We start from the raw sequence: 18,853 nt of genomic DNA on the forward strand, positions 1-18,853 counted from the left end.
GTCGAGGACCACTGCTCTAGAAAATAAGCTAAAATTATTAAAGATCAAAAGTGCAGGATAGCAATAAGTAATATTAGAAAAACTAACAGAAACAATAATTCAGAATGTGGCTGGCTACAAAAATAGGGAAAATCTATCACTTTCTAATGCTTAAAAAAATAAACATCAGAAAAAGTAATGGAAGATGTCATGTGTGTGTAAAAAAGTTTTATAAATTATTTGTAAACTTTGGAAACCTCATTGGACATGTCCCTAGAAGACTGGCAAAACTTCTGAACTGGACATTCAAAAACATTTACAATAAATGCCAAAAATTTCTAGAATAATGTTCAGTCCTAGAAATTGTTAGCAAGGCCAACTTAAAAGAAATAATTTGTTATCTTACAAATTCTTAAAGAATAAGATAATGGCTCATAGATAGGTGAATAGGTATAGTCATTTTGGGGAGCGACCCCTTGTGTGTATATCCTTTGGCGAGGACAGTTTCTTAAGGAATTAATCACACAACATACAAAGATACATATGTGAGGAAAATTAAATCAGGTTGTTTGCGATTGTGAAACATTAGAAATAACCAGCCCATTATTAAGCGTTGGCTGCTAAAGGGTTGGTTAGATAAAATGTCACAGAACCGGAGAGTTGCATCAGCTGGCCCTTGGGGATTCTGATGGTCTGTAGGTACAGACCTGAGAGGATGTGCATGATACATTCAGTTGAATAAATTTGGGGAAATTACGAAAGAGAAGTATCTTCCATTTCTTTTGTTCTGCAGTTTCTAATGCAGTGGTTATCTAGCCACACGTGGCTCTTTAGAGTTAAATCCATAAAAAGTTAACAAAATTATTTGCGTTCTCTCATTACATTGAGTGCTTGCTTAGCAGCTATACGTGGCTAGTGGCTAATGTGTCTTGCCCCCCTCCCCCAAGCTAAGCCCACTTCCATGGAATCTCTCTGATTCTTAATGACCACGTGGAGGATGTCCAAGACTGTAACTCTTTCCAGGAGCAGCCCCCTCATCCTATTTACTGCAGAGTGGCCAGGGAGTTTGAACCTTGTGATTGGTATCCCAATACTTGTTCACCGGCACTGCCAGGCTGCCTCTGCACAAACCAAAGCCAGACTCTGCCATCGAGTCTGTCGGGCGCCCACTCGTACAGGACTGGGCACACGGAGAACGTTTCATCACTGCGGGGAGTTCTGGGACGCCAGTCACCGAACCATGGATCGGGATAATTGCTAGGTGGGGTGGTTGCGGGTACCCTTTGCGTTCTTGGTTGTATGTTTCATATAACGGTGATGCCTTTAAGTTCCTGTCTTATAGTCAGAAAGAATAGTATTTTGAAAACACTGGACTTTTTGAAGTGTTCACAGTGTTGCTTCTTTTCCACAGTGAATTGAATGCCAAGTCCAGGGAGTTACAGCTGCTGCTTTCAGAGGCGAGAGGAGCATCACAAGGTGGGTGCTGAGCAGGGGGCGGGGCCCTGGGAAGTGGGACAGTCACCTAAACTCAGGGGAAAGTGGGGGGCCCCTTCGTTCAACCACTCTGGGCTCTCCGGAGGGATTGTTGGGTTCGGAGCCCATTTCAGTTGTTCTGTTAACAGTGTCACACCTAGTGGGAAGGGAGATGCTCCACTGGCTATTCCTGGTTAAATAAGCCATCGGGGCTACAAGGAGACGCACCTTCAACTATTAAGAGGTGGCACCATTCAGAGGACGTGGACATTGGCGGTGCCCTCAAGTTGATTCTGACCTCCGTGTCGTGTGCAGAGTAGAAAAGGCTATGATCTTTCAGAAGTAGATCGCCAGGCCTCTCTTCCGAGGTGCCTCTGGGTGAATGCAAACCATTAACCTGTCAATAAATAGGACAGTGCTTAACTATTTGTTCCACCAAAGGATTCATGAAACCCCATTTCATTTTATCTCAATGGGGTGGGGTCCTAGCTCTGAAATGAAGGCATTCCACTATCATCCAAAGTTAAACCCACCGCCATGAAGGCCATTCCGACTCATACCCCTGCTTCATAGGGTTTCAGATGCAGTACATCTTTACGGCAGCAGGCAGTCTCATCTTCCTCCTACAGCTCCATTGGTGGGTTTGAACCGCTGACCTTGCAGTTTTCAGTCCAGTGCTTCCCACCACCAAAAAACAAAGCAAACGCACCACCACCCAGCTTCTCCCAACTCATAGGGGCCTGAGGAGACACCGCAGAGCTGCCCCTGTGGGCTTCCAAGATTAGACATCTTTCTGGGAGCAGAAAGCCTTTCCCTCTTTCCCCCCAGTATGGCTGCTGCTGTGGCCTCCCGGTTAGCAGCCCATTGCTTAACCCAGCGTAGCACCAGGGCTCTGACAGCACTACCAGGCGAAATTAAAACCAAAAAGTAGTAGTTGCATCCAGTGATTTCTATTTCTTGTGATTGGCAAGACTTTTGAGGCCATTTCCTTGATTCTCTGGCTCTGGTTGACTATCATGAGATAGGAGCTGACATTCCGGAAGGGTTGGGAGCTGAGCAGAGCAGTTGGCCGCTGTTTATGTGGCTGGGAGCCCATTACCGGCCTCACTCCTGCAGGCTCCCGTGAGATTCCATCCCAGGTCAGACTGATGGGACTGACAGAAGTTCAAATGCAAAAAAATAGGAATCATTTCCCCCCCGGAACTGTTAGTCTGATAGAATCTTTAAACCTTCTACCAAGAATATCGCCAGAAGTCATCTTAAATCTAAACCATTGGGAGGGAGAGAAAAGAAAAAAATGAGCTGATACCATGGGCTCAAGTAAAAAGAAAAATTTTTGAAAAAGATGATGGCAACATATGTACAAATGTGCTTGACCCAATGGATGGATGTATGGATTGTTATAAGAACGGTAAAGTCATTTAAAAAAATGATTTAAAAAACCCTAAACAATAATTTAGATTTAGTAGCCAAGAGGAAGGGGAAAAGTCTGCCTTTAGCATTATGCTCTTTGAAGAATGATATGGGGTCAAATAGACCAGGACAGTTTGAAAGGCTGGATAGAGACGTGGCGGTGAGTTTCTGCTCAGAGATGAGGGTGAGGCGCCCCTCAGTTGTACATGGAGAAGCTGTTGCATTGGGGGGTGTGGGGCTGTGTATGCAAGTAGTCGCAACAACACTGACAAAATTAGTGTTAGGGAGGTCAAAAAGAATAATTTAAAACTTACCAGAAGTTTTGTAAACAACCTCAAATCCGGACCCAGACTAAACAGTTTTGACCTTTTGCCCTGATTTCTCGATCATTTCCACTTCCTTTCTCTCTCCTTCTCCGCTTTTACACACAGGTATGTACACACAACACATGTCACACACACGTCTCACACACACACATTTAAGCCCCTTGAGGATCAGTTGTATCCATTTGGCTGGTGCAAGCAGGTGACGGCTTGGTTACTCAGGAAAAGGGTAATGGTTTGGGAACCCCTGGAGGTTCCTCGGCGTAAAGTTCTGATGATCCAGCCAAGCCTACGGCGAGCGGTTTGGATTCTTGGTTTTGCATACATCATGGCCCTTCGCCTTTAAATTCCTTGTTGCACGCTTCCTACAAAGGCCGTGCCCTCTGACATGTCCACAGTACAGTAGTCAGCTTCTTGATCAGATGGCCCCCTTGTTTTATCCAGTCCGCTGCCAAATTTCCATTTTTTTCCTCAGGTGCCCTGTCATGTCCTCCAGAGCAGTTGTTTCCACTCTGGCTTAGGAATGGGTGTGGCCTATAACCCTCCCCTCTCTTCAACCTCCTTTCAAATTTCACTGCCCTCGAGTTGAGTCTGCCTCAGAGGGACCCTGGAGAGCAGGGTAGATGTGTCCCTGTGAGTTCCCGAGACTGTCCCTTTTCACAGGAGTAGAAAGTCCCGTCTTGCTCCCCAGGAGCAGCTGGAGGCTTGAGGATTGCAGCCAACACGTAACCACTACATCCGCAGCTTCTTGCCTTCGGTCCCGATACGGGTGTTTTAAACCTATCTGGAAACATGCACCTCTGAGGCTCACAGGACCCCCATCAGGAGTTCCTTCCCGGTTGTCCCTGACCCCTGGGCCCCTTTTTCCTCACGGAATCTTAATGCTGCTCTCGGCTTGTCTTCGTCTCCCAGGTCTGTGGGCGACGACGGTGATTCCCTTGGATTTATTTAAGAAGCAGCCGTCAGGACCACAGAGCTTCACCTTGACCCGCGGCGGCTCCTCGGTGGGCGGCCCGGTGGTGGGCTCCATCACTGTGGAGGTACGGCGGGCGGCGTGCCCAGGGGTCAGCCGGGCCACCACAGACAAGGGACATCTTCATTGATGTCTGTGCCCGATTCCTGTTCGTGCCGCCCCGCAACATTTCCAAGAGGAGAAAAGTCACTCCATGGGCCCCGTGGCTAGACTTGGACAGAACAAGCTCTGTGCCCCCTCCCCCACCCGTCTGCTCTGACATCAGTGCATCCTGCCGCTTCACTGGGCCCCACCCGAAATGCCGCTGCCTTTGCATGTGCATCTCCAGTGCGAGTGTGCTCATCATTCTGCGTGGCGCATCCGTGGTTGAGTCTCAGCAGTGTCACCCTCGACCCGTTCTGGGGGGAGTCCGGGCAAATGGAAAATGGGACGTGACAGGGCCTCCGCTGCCTAGTGCGCCCACAGCTCTGAGACACAAATGGGCTTTCTCCACATTCAAGAGTAGAGACTGTGTTCCCAGGGGCACGTCCTTCCTTGTCCGTTTCAGCGTGTCGGGGCTAAGTCTGCATCTGCATCGGGCTCAGTAGGGAGGGAGTGTCTGTCTCCTCCCCTCCCACCCCTGGCTGTCTCTGGCTCTGATCTGTTTAGAACTGTAGAGCCTTCCCTACTTGCGTGTGATCTAATGAACCCAACAGGGAAAACAGGATGATTTCTACTGGTGTCGTGGTAAGGAGGCCAGTGCCTATTGGGGGAGGTGGGAAGGGGCAGGGACACGCCATTCAATGTGTGTAGTCACTGTTGGTTTTACGTGTCCTGGAGTCCATTCCGACGCCTCGTGACCTGTGTGCGACAGAATGAGAGCGCAGCCCGCTCGTGCTCATGCGCTGGGCTTGTTGCTGCAGCCACAGCGTCCACCAGCTCCCGGAAGGTCCCCTTCTTTTTCACGGACCCTGTCTAGCCTCTAGGTTCCCAGACTTATTTGGCCAACCACCCCGTTTTCGGAAAAAAAGATTACTCAACAGCCCCCTGGCAAAGAAACACGTTTGTGCTATGGTCCATAATCAAACTCGAGTGCGGGGATCTGTGTTTTTACAGTGCCCCCTGGATTGTTCCAGTGCTACCCCACCCCCACCCCCGGGGGCGTCTAGCACTCACTTTGGGAAACGATGCTCTATCCTTCGATCCATAACAGACATCAAGTCAAGTAATTTGGTGAGGATGTCGGGGTTTGAGACAGAATAAGTAACAAGCTTTCTCTGCAGTTTTCTTACGTAGAACCCGGAGAGCCGAAGCCCTGGCCAGTCCCTGCCCCGGTTCCTGTTGCCAAGGTCGAGAAAGACCGAACAGTGCTGCCCTGTGGGACTGTGGTCACCACGGTGACTGCTGTGAAAACCAAGCCTCGCTTCGATGTGGGGAGAGCATCCCCGCTGAGCCATGGTGAGAGAGCGTGTGCACGCATGCGTGTGCTTTGCTGCAAACACCGAGCCCGTATGCCGCAGGACTGTGGATAACTAAGAAAGTATCATGCCAGGAGCAGAATGCCTCATCCTTCCCCCGTGAAGCTGGCTGAGGGCTTCAAACTACTGCCCGTGGGGTTCGCTGCCCCCTGCATAACCAGCATGCCTCGATCGTGTCATCAGTTTAGCCAACGATGCAGAATATGGAGAACACGGTGGAGGAAAGGAATTTATACGAGCATAGGCCAGCTGTGAGCTACAGTGCGTGAAACTGCTGACCTGTACAAATTAAACTCAAGTGACTGGACACTAGTGACACAAACAAGGATTGGTGACAGGGCAGATCTTCCGGTAATACTCATTCACAGGAGCAGAGCCACGCCTGCCAGGTTAATACATGTCAGACCAACAAACACATCCACTGCCATTGAGTTGATTTGGATTCAGAGTGACCCTAGGGGACAGAGTCGAGCTGCTGCCCAGGGTTTCCAGGGCTGTAACCTTTACAGGAGTGGACTCTCGTCCAACTCAGTGGGTCTGAGCCGCTGAATGCCGTGGAGCTTGCGGTAGTCCGCGTCAGGGGGGCGATGTCTGTATAAGCGGACATTCGTTACGCTAATGTGTCTTGTGTAAGTATTGAGCAGTGGTGTTTTCCTCACAATAGATCGCCTTGGCATGGGTCTTGAATGCAAAATAGGAAATGAAACTTCAGCTTCATTACAGTTTAGACTCGGGCTCTGTTTTTGACCCCAAGAAAGATACGACCGCTACTAAGGGTAATAGTGATAGTAATAATAATTGACTAAGAAGGCCCGTTTTGGAAGTCTCAGGGTTGGCCCTTGCCTTTATCATGGGTTGAGCCAACAGCGGAATAAGAAGCAGTCTCACTTTCCTGCGACTGGATTCACATAACGTTTGGGATGCCGTTTGTAACTGGGGCCTTTGCTCGCAGAGTCGCCCGTGAAAGTGAAAGTGATTGAAAAGGACATCTCCGTCCAAGCCATCGCCTGCCACAGTGCCCCCGTCAGTAAGACCTTCTCCTCCTCCGACACAGGTAACAACGAGCGCTTGCACGCTCACCTGCCGAACGTCTGCCGAGCTGGTCCATGAGTCTCATCTGATAGGCACGGCTACGGCCCTTCGGGAATTTAGAAATGTTTCTTGGGGTCCTGTCATGTTGTCTTAATATGTGAAGAAGTAGAAGTAGCCAGCTTACCTCAATGACTAGCATGGTGTCAACTTCCCCTCTTCCGTTGTAGGACTAAGGTTAGCAAAGTCATTGCAGTAATCTGACTGTTGGCTACAGTTATGGACACAGTAACAAGATCAGTGGTTGCCAGGCTTTTAGCGAGAGGGAGGCAGGGAGGACTGAACAGGTGGAGCACAGGCTATTTTTAGGGCCCTGAAATGACTGCGTGTTCCTGTAATGGTGGACACGTGACAGTGTGCATTTGTCATAGTCATAGGTCCGAGCACATAGGGACTTCTAGTTACATTCATGCTACGAAACCAGCAGGGCTCGTGATACGAAATCAGAGAGTACACGTTGTTTTCTGTCTTACCTGTCTCTCACTGTTTCTTTAAACCTGTTCCATAGGAACAACGTTTTTTCCCTTAGCGCTCTGAATATGAGCATCGTGTTTTTTGAGGGTCATTTTAAGGGAGTCTACACCGCTTCAAAAGATGTCTTACTGTTTGTTTAAAACACCATCTCAACATAAGTCTGCTCATTGAGCACTCTCCCTGGTCCCTTCTTGGCCCATTCCAGGGAGATTTCAGGCAGGCAGGGGACGCTGGGGCAGCTTCTTCCTGGCTCCTCTCTGCACACACTCAGCCCTGGCCTTGGCCTTGGCGCAGTCAGGGAAGGAGACTGTCGGGAGTTCTTATTGGACGAGTGACGTCTCTAGACCTGACTGAAGTGGACAGCAGACCTTGGAAAGTTTCATTGTTCTGTGGATACTGCCCAGCTGGGGGCTCCCTGCCCCTACTTCATGGCCACAGGCACTGGTCTGCTGGTTGCTCTCGATGCCCTTTCCTCCGCTCCCGTCCCTGGAAGTCTACACTCCACCTCATCCTGTAGGGCACTTTCTCCACCTGCTAGAAGACCCCAGATTTAAGTATATGAAGAAATGGTCACCATTGTCTGTCAGTTGTCATTAGGCTCTATGCACCGAGACTCTCCTTACAACCGAATGAACCGACAGCCGGCTGCAGAACCCTCAGTTATTGCTATGCTTCAGCCCATTTAAAAAGCCGTGGGGCCAATCCATCACCTCGAGGTCTTCTTCCAAGGAACGACCTCTGCTGATAACATGTCTGAAGTCCACGAAACAAAGCTCCGCATCCTCCCTTCGAAGGAACGTTCTGGCTGTGTACTGACAGGCAGTCCCTGAGACTTCCCTGTTCTTGGCCAGCACTGTCACTCAAGGGCATCAGTTCTCTGGTCTTCTTAGCCCTTGTCCAGCTGTGACATGCCTATGAGTGGAAGCAAAAATGTTGTGGCTCAGGACAGGCACACCTGAGCCCTCCAAGTGACACCCTTGCCGTTCACCACTTGTAAAGAGGGTTTGTGTAGCAGATTTACCCAGTGCAGGGCGTCATTTGCTTTCTTGACTGCCTCTCTGAACTATGATTGTGGGTCCAAGGAATAGGAAATCCCTCGACACGTCAGTCTTGTTGCTGTTTGTCACGATGTTGTCTACTGGTCCAGTTGTGAGGATTTCTGCAGTGTGTGCTGAAAGCTCTCGTCTTTGTTCATTGGGAAGTGCTTCAGGTCAAGAGCCGGTTCATGAGCCGATGAGCTGCTCTTGAACCCTGATTCCACGTTCACTTTCAGAGAGTCCAGTTTCCTGGCTTGTTTGCTAGGGATACGGATTGTGTAAGTACGGTGAAAAGGTACAAACCTACTGCACACCTTCTCTGATTTCCAGCCATGCAGGATTTCCTGGTTCCCTATAAAAAGCTGCTTCTTGGGTCTCATTCAGGTTCAACACGAGTGCAGTGACCTGTTCTGGACTGCCCACTCGTCGAGATATCATCCACAGTTTGTTATGATCCACACAATCAAATGCCTCTGCATACTGCATGAAACATATGAACATCTTTCTGGTATTTTCCGTTTTCAACCAAGATCCATCTGATGTCAGCAATATTTCTCATTCCATATCTTCTTCTGAATCTGACTTGAATTTATAGCATCGGCCTGTTGATGTACTGCTGCACCTGTGTTTGGAATTGTCTTCAGCAGACGTTTGTTTGTGCTATTCCTGATACATGTAATGGTGTGTTATTACTGATACCGTTTGATACTTTCAGCATTCTTTGGAATGGGCACACAGGTGATCTCTTCTAGTAGGTCGGCCAGGTAGGAGTTGTCTTCCAAATTTCTTGGCATAGATGAGTGAGGGCTTACATCGTTGCATTACATTTTTTAAATTGATATTGTGGGTGTGATTTCTGCAAATGGCTTCAATGCATATGGATCTTCTTCCTTCAATGCCATGGGTTCTCGATCATATGCTACCTTGTGAAATAGTTGAACGCTGACCAATTCTTCTGTGAACATTGGCTAGGTATATTTCTACAATCTTTCTTTGCTGCTTGCTGCAGCACTCTGTATTTTTCCCATACAGCCCTTCAGTATTCCAATTTGAGGTTCGAATTTATTTTTTTTCAGTTCTTTCAGCTTGAGATAATCTGAAGCATGCTTTTCCTTGTTGGGTTTCTAACTCCAGGTATTTTCATACCTCATTATAATGCTTAGCTGTATCTTATTCTAAGACTGCCTGTTGGAAATTTCTTTTGAGTTATTTTGCTTCGTAATTTTTTCCATTTGATTTAGCTACTTTACATTCAAAAGGTTTCAGAATCTCTTCTGACATACACTTTGGTCTTTTGGACATACACTTTCCTGTCTTTTTAATGACCTTTTATTACTTTATGTATCATGTTCTTTTTAAAAACAATTATTGGGGGCTCTTACCACAATCCATACATGCATCCAGGTGTCAAGCACATTTGATTGTTCATGCTCTTGATGTCCCCCTCCAGCTCATCAGGTAGAGTTCAGTGCTTCAGATCTATTCTTGAGATGGTCTCTAAATTCGGGACATTGATGCTCAATCGGTGTTGTCCTTTGGTTCTGTGGACTTACTTATTTACATTTTCTTAAACTTCAACCTGAACTTGCATACAGACAATTGTCAATTGTTCCCACAATTGATCCCTGGTCTTGTTCTGGTTGATGATATTGAGCTTCTCCATTGTCTCGTCTCATAGATGCAGTGAATTTGTATATTCTCTATCTGGCGAGGTCTGTGTGTGTTGATGCTGTTGAGAAAAGGGAGAGGTCTTGCACATTTTTATCATGTGATCTCTAGCTTCATTTCTATCACCAACACCTCTATTTTTCAACTATAGATCCTTCCTTGTTTTCATCCTTTGCATTCCAATTGTCAATAATTATCGCTGCATCTTGATTGCAAGTTTGAATTAATTTCAGATGGAAGATGTTGGTAGAATTCTTCAATCTCTTCATCATTAGCTTTATTGGTTGGTGAATAATTTTGAATAATAGTTCATATTAACCAGTACTCCTGGTAGACATATAACTCAGACAACATTGTCCATCAACATAAATCTCAAAATGTTCTTTTTGACGATGGATGCATGTGTCATTCCTGGAAGAGCAAATTATACAATTGTCCAAGTCAAAATGATTAATGCCAGTCTATTTCAGCTCATTCTTACCTAGGGTATCAATATTTATGCATTCCATTCCACTGATGACAAATTCCAATTTTCCTGGCCTGATAATTCATGTCTTCCACATTCTAATTATTAATGGATATTTGCAGCTGTTTCTTTTCATTTTGAGTTGTCTCCCACAACAGGTGATTCCAAAAGTTTTGCTCCATCCACACCGTTGAGGCATACTCTTATGTTGATGTGTCAATTTCCCCCTCAGACATATTCTAAATGCCTTACAACCCGAGGGGCTCGTCTTTCATGTCCCTGTGATGTGGACAGCCTATTCCTTCTTTCTGGTCTGTACTTAGTCTGGAAGCTGTGCTGATACCTGGTAGCAGTGGGCTCAGGAGGTGGCACAGCCCACACCTCACTGCTTGGAGGCACAGGCTTGTTTGTTTGTTTTTAGCACAGGCGTTCCCAGGGAAGCCTCCCCGAAGCCCTTCTCTGTGCACTTCTCGCTCGTCATCACGGGTCTGTGGCCAAGCACTTGCAGGCCACTGGTTCTCACACGCACGCCCTGGAAATGTGGCCTCTCCTGCCCTCCGGATTTGACTAGAAAATGGCAGGACGGGAAGAGTGCTGTTAACAACTTGTTGCAGTTCAGGCCTGCGTCGTGCCCATATCATTTGGCAAAAGGGTAGTGTTCCACGCATCAGCTCCATGCCCGACCCCAGGCTGGGCATCATGGCTCAGCTGCCCGCCTTGGCTGCTAGGCACGCCCCGCCATCTAAAATGGAGATTTAGAGAAAAACACCCACCTCACAGGGTGTGTGGGATGGAGCAATGCACCTGAAGCTCTTTGACGAGCGTCCGGGACATATTAAGCATTTGTTTTTTAATTTTGAATCACCTCGGGAGGGGAAAGGATAGGTCCCTTGGCTTTCCAAATTCAAGCACAGCCAACACAGTGGAGGTTTTATTTCATTGGCTTTTCACTCCCCGTTTTGGAGCCTCATGTAAAATGCATGCATCTCAAGGGCGCCCTACCACTGAGGATCGTGGACACACGGGCCACGGAGCAGGGTTCGGCAAACTAGCTCACCGCCTGCTTTGGCAAGTGAGCTTGGCTGCCTTGCACCAAGCCCCTGGTTGCTGTCATGCCACAAAGGCAGGGCCGAGGAAGCTGCTGTGACCGAGCCCAGGCAACCCGTGCTTCCCTGACACTGACACTAGACCATTTCCACCACCCCTGGAAGTGCCCCCAGGTTCCCAGTTTTTGCTCGTGAGCTCAGCACCCTCCTCTCTCTGGCAGAGTTGCTGGTGTTGAACGGTTCCGATCCGGTGGCGGAAGTTGCTATCCGACAGCTCAGCGAATCTTCGAAACTGAAACTCAAGTCCCCTCGGAAGAAAAGCACCATCATCATCTCGGGGATTTCCAAGGTACCGGCGAGGTGGCCCAAAGACGGGGTGGGTTCTCGGCACTGACCTGCGCCTTCCCCCTTTGTGGGCTTCAGTCCAAGTGCTTGGTCCCTCTCCAGAAAGTCCTGTTGGCAGCAGGACAAAGGCTGTCTTTCACCTGGCAGGGGGCTGCTGCCTGGACTTAGACACAGCCCGCCCTGTGGGTGAGGGGCACTGGGGTGGTTCTGGCGGAGAGGCTGTGGTAGTAGAGAGGGGCATGAGTCATTCGCAGAGAAGTGACTGAAACAGACAGAAACTTGTGGCGCAGCCCTCCCCCTTGGCACTGAAGCTCCACTCCGTGGCGGGAGACGGGCACGACGCTCCACATTGCCAGAGCGTTGCTTTACTTTGGGGGGCGACGGTGGGCGTGAAAGTTTATGCTTTTGTAAGTGGAGAGAAACAAGGGCTACTTTGAAGCCCAGTCCCTTCCCCACTCCTGCCCCATGGCTTCCGTGCCCAGAGCGATGGTGGCTAGGAGCCTAGCTCGGGTGTCAGCCGGGCACCCTTTAGGGAAGCCGCCTGGCTGCTTGTTGACATTTCAAACTGAGCAGGTGCAGGAGTGTGGGGCAGGATTGTGATTTGGAGCGAGAGGGGCTGAGGAGGAAGAAGAGCTTTGCACTCACTGGCGGGTTGGATGTTGCAAGGCCAGTTGGTGCACTGAAGGGCAGTTGGAGAGTAAAGTTAGAGGGAACGCTGAGAGGGAGGTCAGGGTGCCAAAGGCAGGTCATCCGCATTGCCATTGTGCCCTGGAGTGACTCCCTGGGTGCACTTCCACTCGTGGCCAGCAGGGGGAGGGGCGATGATCGTGGGAACATCCCTGCCCTTTGGTTGAGTTTCCCTAGGCCTGGCTAGATGAGCCGTCCTGGTGGCACAGGGGTTAATGCTCTGCTGCTAACCCAAAGTTGACAGTTCTGGCCCACGTCTGACTCCATGGGAGGAAAATTCTAGAAAGCCTGTGGGGCAGTTCTCCTCTGTGCAGAGCTGCCTCCACTGCAACACAGCAAGTTGGAAAAAGGAGTCTGTGGATGGTGCCAACAGTTGATGGTCTCACTGCTAATGACCAGGCCGGCAGTTCATGTCCAGGTGACCTACTTCCCCGAGCACAGATCTGCCCTGATGCATGGGCTCCTGGGGCCGCCGAAGAGTTGGAATTGACTGAATGGCAAGTGATGGGTAGATGAGAGAAATATGGTGTGGCCCATGATCGTGTCACCTATCCTTCCACCACTGTTTTGATTGGTTTCATTTTGTTAGGAACTTAAGGATCTCAACATTTAATATATTCGGTCTGTGTTAGTCTGGGTTGATTAGAGAAACAAATTCATAAACACATATGTGTATAAGAAAGAACTTTATATACAAGAGCAATTGAATATTGAGAAAACACCCCAGCCCAGTCCAGATCAAGTCCTTAAGTCTGATATTAGCCCATATGTCCAATACCAATCGTGGTCGCCCCCTGTGTGTGTCTGAGTGGAACGGAACCCAGCAGGGTGGTTTGTGGCCAGCCTTGAGGAAGTAGAGTCCCAGGCCTTTCTTGTGAGGGTCCTTGGGTTAGACTCAAACCTCCACCCTCTGGGTTAGGAGCTGAGTGTGGTAACGGTTTGTGTGGCTCAGGGTCGTGTCTGCATTCGCTCCCCGGATACAGAGCTTCCCTTCTAGGGAGGCCAGGGGAACGACTGGTTAGACTCACACTATGAACGGTGCTCCAAGTGGCCTCACCCTTGCCCTCCTCCCTCCCACAGACCTCCTTAACTCAGGACAACGAAGCCACCCTGATGCTGGACTATGCCGCCTCCATGGACTGCGAGCATGCGGAGGAGGCCCCGTACCATCTGGGGGCCGCCATTGCCGCCACCCCTTCCCTGACCCTGCTCGAGGAAGACCCACCTGCCCAGGCCCCGCTGGCCCTTGAGGCCCAGGAGAACGAACTTGACTCCTGGGACTTGGAGAAGGAGTCCAAGGACGCAGGGTGGGGTGGCCACGACCTGCTGGACCCAGATGGGGACGAGCTGTCGGAAAGCTCTCTGACCGCCTCAGAGCCGGGTGCCACCAAGAAGCACAAAGGTACCCTCCCGCTGCCCCACTGCGCGGCATGCTCGGCACCTGCATGCTCAGGCCCCTGTCTACACTGTCTTTTAGCTCTGGTCATCTGTTGCTTTACCCTGTGCCCTCTAGAAACACCCTCCCCTCCACACCACACACCCTGTGCTGAACAAGGGAGCCCACATAGAGCCTGGGATGCTGAACTGGTCTGCCCCTGGAGTGTCAGCACATTCAGAATCTCCCCTGAATGGGAGGCCTCGGTCCTTCCTTGACCTTTGGGGGCTGGCTTGCATTTCCCTCAACGTTGTTTTCAGGTGCTGTGGACTTGATGCTGACTCCCAGCAGCCCCGTGTGACAGAGTAGAACAGTTTGGAGCATTTTCTAGGCTGTTCTGTTTATGGGGGCAGATGAGCAGGTCTTTTTCTCAAGGAGACGCTGCGTGGCTTTGAACCACCAATCTTCAGTTAGCAGCCAAGTATCTACCTGTGGTGCTGCCAGCTGTTTCTGCCTCTCACTGCCTCCAAGTCAGTTCTGACTCACAGCCACCCTACAGAACAGAGTAGAAGTGCTCCTGTGGGTCTCGGGGACGGTAACTCCTGATGGAAACAGAAAGCCTAGTCTTCCTCCCATGGAGCAGCTGGGGTTTCGAACTGCTGACGTGCGGCTTCCAACCCAACTCGTAACTGCTGTGCCACCAGGGTTCCAACCAGTTTCTGCCTAGAGGCACCCTTTCCTCTTTCTCCCCAGGCCCCACCCAGGACTAGATCTAGTCAAGGCCTTTAGAGGGCGTCATCCTACATGGGAGTCCCTGGGTGGTGCAAATGTGAATGCAATGGACTGCTGACCAGAAAAGGTTGCAGGTTCGAGTCTACCCAGGGGCACCTCGGAAGAAAGGCTGGGTGTCCTGCTTCCCCCAGACCAGCCACTGAAAGCCTTGTGGAGCCCAGCTTTACTGTGATGCTCATGCTGTCACCAGGAAGGGCAGTGGGGTGGGACTTTAACCCCCTGAGAATTTGCACTGAATCAGAGTCAGAATACAGCTTCACAGGATCCCCGGGTGGTTCTTATCGAAATCTTGTGGAAATCCAAGTTTCTCCCTCAGTACACCTGGGTGGAAGTGTAGCTCCTCAGCAGAGGGTGGGAGTGGACGGAAGCCTTGGTTGGTATCACCTTGACCATCTATCTGGTGGCCGGCTCATAGTAGGCGAAAAGCAGAGCAGAGGAGAGAACTGGGTTTCTCTCGCCGCAGCACCTGCTGCTCCCTTGATGGTGCCTCTCAGCCTCCCTGTCCCTCTGACCACCAAGCACCGCCTCACTGTGAACCATCCGAAGGGGGATGTCAGCCAGTCCCCAGAAGAACTGATCGATCACTGTACTGTGTATAAGTAATGAGGGGATTCTTTCAGTGTCAGCCTGCTTTCTGTTGGCATGGGATCAGTGCTTCAGGGTTGTCTGTTCCTCATGCTCAGTCAGTTCCCCTTCATCCCCCTCCCCCCCGCCATACACTGCTACACGCATAAAGCAGCGTCCATACATCTGCTGTAGGACAGTAGTCCAGCAGCTGTTGGACACGTGGGTCTCTGTTTGAGACTGATCTCCTGAGCCTCCTCACTAGTAAAGTGGGCGCAGTGCCCACCTCCCAATGCCATCAGTCCGGCCCCCAAAGACCTGCAGGAGCTCAGTTGCGCTCTACAGCATGCGGGGAAGCCAGGAGTCCGGATGCAGGAGGCAGTCACACAGAAAGAGCAGGGCAGGGGAAGCAGGTGCTACCACTTGGCACCAGCCAACCCTCTCCCTCCTACGGGGAGTTCCAAGTAACCCCTGCTTCCTAGAAGTTCAGTACTCCCTGAGGGGAGTCTCGGGCACTGAGTGAGGAGCGCTTGGGCACCACAGTTAGGAGAGGGGCAGGGTTCAGGTACCTGAATTACAGAATCAGAAAGTCTCTGGCGCTGGGTAGGGGACTGGTCTTTTTAGGCACTCTGAGTTAAGGGGTCTCAGGCACCTGCTTTTGTGAGGAAGACACGGCTGCGGGGTATATAAATTGTGGCCTAGTCGCTGACTGCTGTCCCACAAGCGCACCTCCAGAGGGGCAAGTGACATTGAAGGGAGAGGAACTGAGGAAGGCAGGTGAGCACCGGGCATGGTGGAAACATCGGGGTGGGGTCTTTCTCCTCTCGCTCTTCTCACCAGATGGTTCACTTCTTCAAGCAGAATGCACACTTCCCCGCCCACCCTCTTCCCCAAACACCAGACCTGGCTCAGCCCAGTCCATTCAGCGCCCAGCGGTCACTTTCTTCACCCTCCATTTCCCTCGGAAAGCCCTATGCCTTGAGGTCCTCGCTGCTTGCTGTTTGTGGCTGCCCTGAGTCTTGCCCTTGGCCGGCCAGCGGGGGAGACACCCTGGGTAGTGGGACTAGTTGATGCTCAACTACTGACCAAAAGACTGGCTGGTGGGTCCCATCCAGTGGCACTGCGGAAGAAAGGCCTGGCAACCTGGTTCCCTAAAGACACAGCCCAAAAGACCTTCTGTGTGCTGTGGTAGCATTTGGGGTGGTAGCCGGGAGTCAGAATCCATGCAGCAGTGGCGGGCTTGGTTTTGGATTGGTTTGGCCAGGTGGGTGGGCCCATCCCACCACCATTAAGTCGGCAGGAACTCATAACAACAGAGTAGAACTGCCACCAAAGGGTTTCCAAGGGCTGGATCTTTACAGAAGCAGCTGCCACGCTCTCTCCCTCGGATTGGCCTGGGTGACGGGGTGGGGGGGATCTCCAACTGCCACCCTTTGGGTTAGCAGCTGAGCGCTTCAGCCAGTGCATCACCTGAGAAACTGGTGCCAGGCGGGCGTGCCCGGGACCACATCCTGCACGAGCCTCCAGAAATGTGGCGCGTTGCGCTCACCAGCATGGCTTTTAACAGGACGTATTTGGCAGCGTTTGAAAGCGCTTCCTCACAGGGGGGCTTTCTGAGCGGTTTGTGCTCAGTGACTGGCAACCTCGGACTCGGAGACAGGGACGTGTCATGGCATCCAACCGTTCTCACTGTCCAAATAAAGCTTGTCAGGAGTTCCTGCTAAAGGAAGTGGCGTGGCGGCGTTTTCTCTCGCTTGTAAACGAACGCTGATGTGTGTATATATATATGTATTTTGCCATAACAACCACCTGTGTATGCCTTCTGTTGGAACCAGGGATTTGTTCCCGGGGGCCCAAGAGCACCAGTTAACACATTTAAGGTCCTCCTGGGAGTTTGCCGGTTGTCGGCGCACATCTTGGGGCACCACCTCCAACACTGGAGATCCATCTCCGTGTTCAGGGGTGCTCACAGCCTGAAAGGGGGTGGATGGGGGTTTAGAGAAGATCCAAAGCCGCTGCCAAATGCCCTGCACGGTGGCGCTGTGGCCGGAGTTGTGGGAGTGCTTCCCTCTGACTGTCCTTCATTCTCATTTCGCTCTTGCATATTTTCCTTTTCGCCGCTCCCTGTCTGGCCCCATCTCATGCTGCCCCCCTTGCCCACTTAGAGGACCGCATTGCCAACCAGAATTAAATGCCTCCACAGTAAGTTCCTTTGCCTTATCTATACCTACAGAGAAGTTCTCTTTTAAATGAATTCCATCTTGGGGGAAATCTACCCACCCCGAGGTGCGCATGCCCGCAGGCCCTGCCTGTGTAATTCACTGCCATGGGGGCGGGGACTGCCCCCCATGCTGTCGTTCTCCCTCTCCTTTTGCAAAGGGTCCCACCACCTGACGTCCCCTCACCTGATGACTCCCCGAGCGACCCGTGCAACCCCTGGAGCTGGCGTTGTGCATTTCATTCTCCTGGACCGTTCCGTCCAGGAGCCCTGGGGCTGCAGTGCAGGTAGCTAGCTGCAAGGTCCGCAGGCGGAAACCCCAGCCCCGCTGTGAGGGAAAAGACGAGGCTCTCTACGCCCATAAAGAGACCCACGAGGGTGGTTCTGCCCTGCCCGATGGGGTTGCTGTGACTCTGAGTAGACTTGATGGCAGTGGGTGAGATTATTCCCTAAGGGAGCCTAGTGCTCAAACATACACACTTTGATAGTTAGTGGACTTTAATAACAGAAATATGTTAGGGGCCACTGCCTGAGGTTTAAATGTGATCTCAGGGTAATCACTATATTTTTAACCGAGAGAAGTGTGCTCCAATGGAGAGGGAGCGGGAGAAGCATGTGCTGTAACAGGGAATGGGAGCAGCGTGTGTTCTAATGGAGAGAAGTGTGTGCTATAATGGAGAGGGAATGGAAGAAGTGCTGCTGTAACAGAGTGAGAATGAGAAGCGTGTGCTGTAATAGAGAGGGAACGGGAGAAGCACGTACTATAATAGAAGTGCGTGCTACAATAGAGAAGGAATGAGAAGCATGTGCTGTAATAGAGAGGGAACAGAGAAGTGTGTGCTGTAACGGAGAGAAGCGTGTGCTATAACAGTAGCATGTGCTATAACAGAAGCATGTGCTATAACAGAAGCATGTGCTATAACAGAGGGAATGAGAAGCATGTGCTATAATACGAAATGGGAGCAGTATGCGCTGTAACGGAGAGAAGCGTGTGCTATAGCAGAGAAGCGTGTGCTATAACAAAAGCGTGTGCAATAACAGAAGCATGTGCTATAACAGAAGCTTGTGCTGTAACGGAATGAGAAGCATGTGCTGTAATACGAAATGGGAGCAGTGTGTGCTGTAACGGAGAGAAGCATGTGCTATAACAGAGAAGCGTGTGCTGTAACGGAGAAGCATGTGCTATAACGGAGAGAAGCGTGTGCTGTAACAGAGAAGCGTGTGCTATAACAGAGGGAATGAGAAGCATGTGCTATACTAGGGAATGGGAGCAGCTTGTGCTGGAGTGGAGAGGAACACAGACTGCCCCCTTCCCTGCAGCTTTCCAGTCTGTCTGCCTTTCTACTTCTCCCCTCCCAGGCTACACAACAAGACCAAATGCACAGCTATTGCCTCAGTACCGACTCATAGCTACCCGATGGGCCAGGGTAGAACTGCCCTGTGCGGTTCCGAGACTGTAACTCTCTATGGGCGT

General features: G+C 50.6%; 1 protein-coding gene across 2 annotated transcripts in view; it reads left to right on the forward strand.

The window, feature by feature from the left end:
- C2CD2 (C2 calcium dependent domain containing 2) overlaps positions 1 to 18,853 on the forward strand; it is an 82,193-nt gene that overhangs the window by 55,260 nt on the left and 8,080 nt on the right. The window contains exons 8-14 of one of the 2 annotated variants that reach the window (XM_075542270.1): positions 1,391 to 1,455; positions 4,101 to 4,228; positions 5,424 to 5,598; positions 6,571 to 6,672; positions 11,620 to 11,747; positions 13,511 to 13,832; positions 17,327 to 17,367. In XM_075542270.1, coding sequence (XP_075398385.1) covers positions 1,391 to 1,455; positions 4,101 to 4,228; positions 5,424 to 5,598; positions 6,571 to 6,672; positions 11,620 to 11,747; positions 13,511 to 13,832; positions 17,327 to 17,352 — 946 coding nt within the window. In that variant the 3' untranslated portion in view covers positions 17,353 to 17,367. Of the gene's footprint in view, positions 1 to 1,390; positions 1,456 to 4,100; positions 4,229 to 5,423; positions 5,599 to 6,570; positions 6,673 to 11,619; positions 11,748 to 13,510; positions 13,833 to 17,326; positions 17,368 to 18,853 lie in introns of those variants that run through there. The other variant, XM_075542269.1, reaches the window with a different exon arrangement.

This window comes from Tenrec ecaudatus, chromosome 2, assembly GCF_050624435.1.
Source record: "Tenrec ecaudatus isolate mTenEca1 chromosome 2, mTenEca1.hap1, whole genome shotgun sequence".
Lineage (NCBI taxonomy): Eukaryota > Metazoa > Chordata > Mammalia > Afrosoricida > Tenrecidae > Tenrec > Tenrec ecaudatus.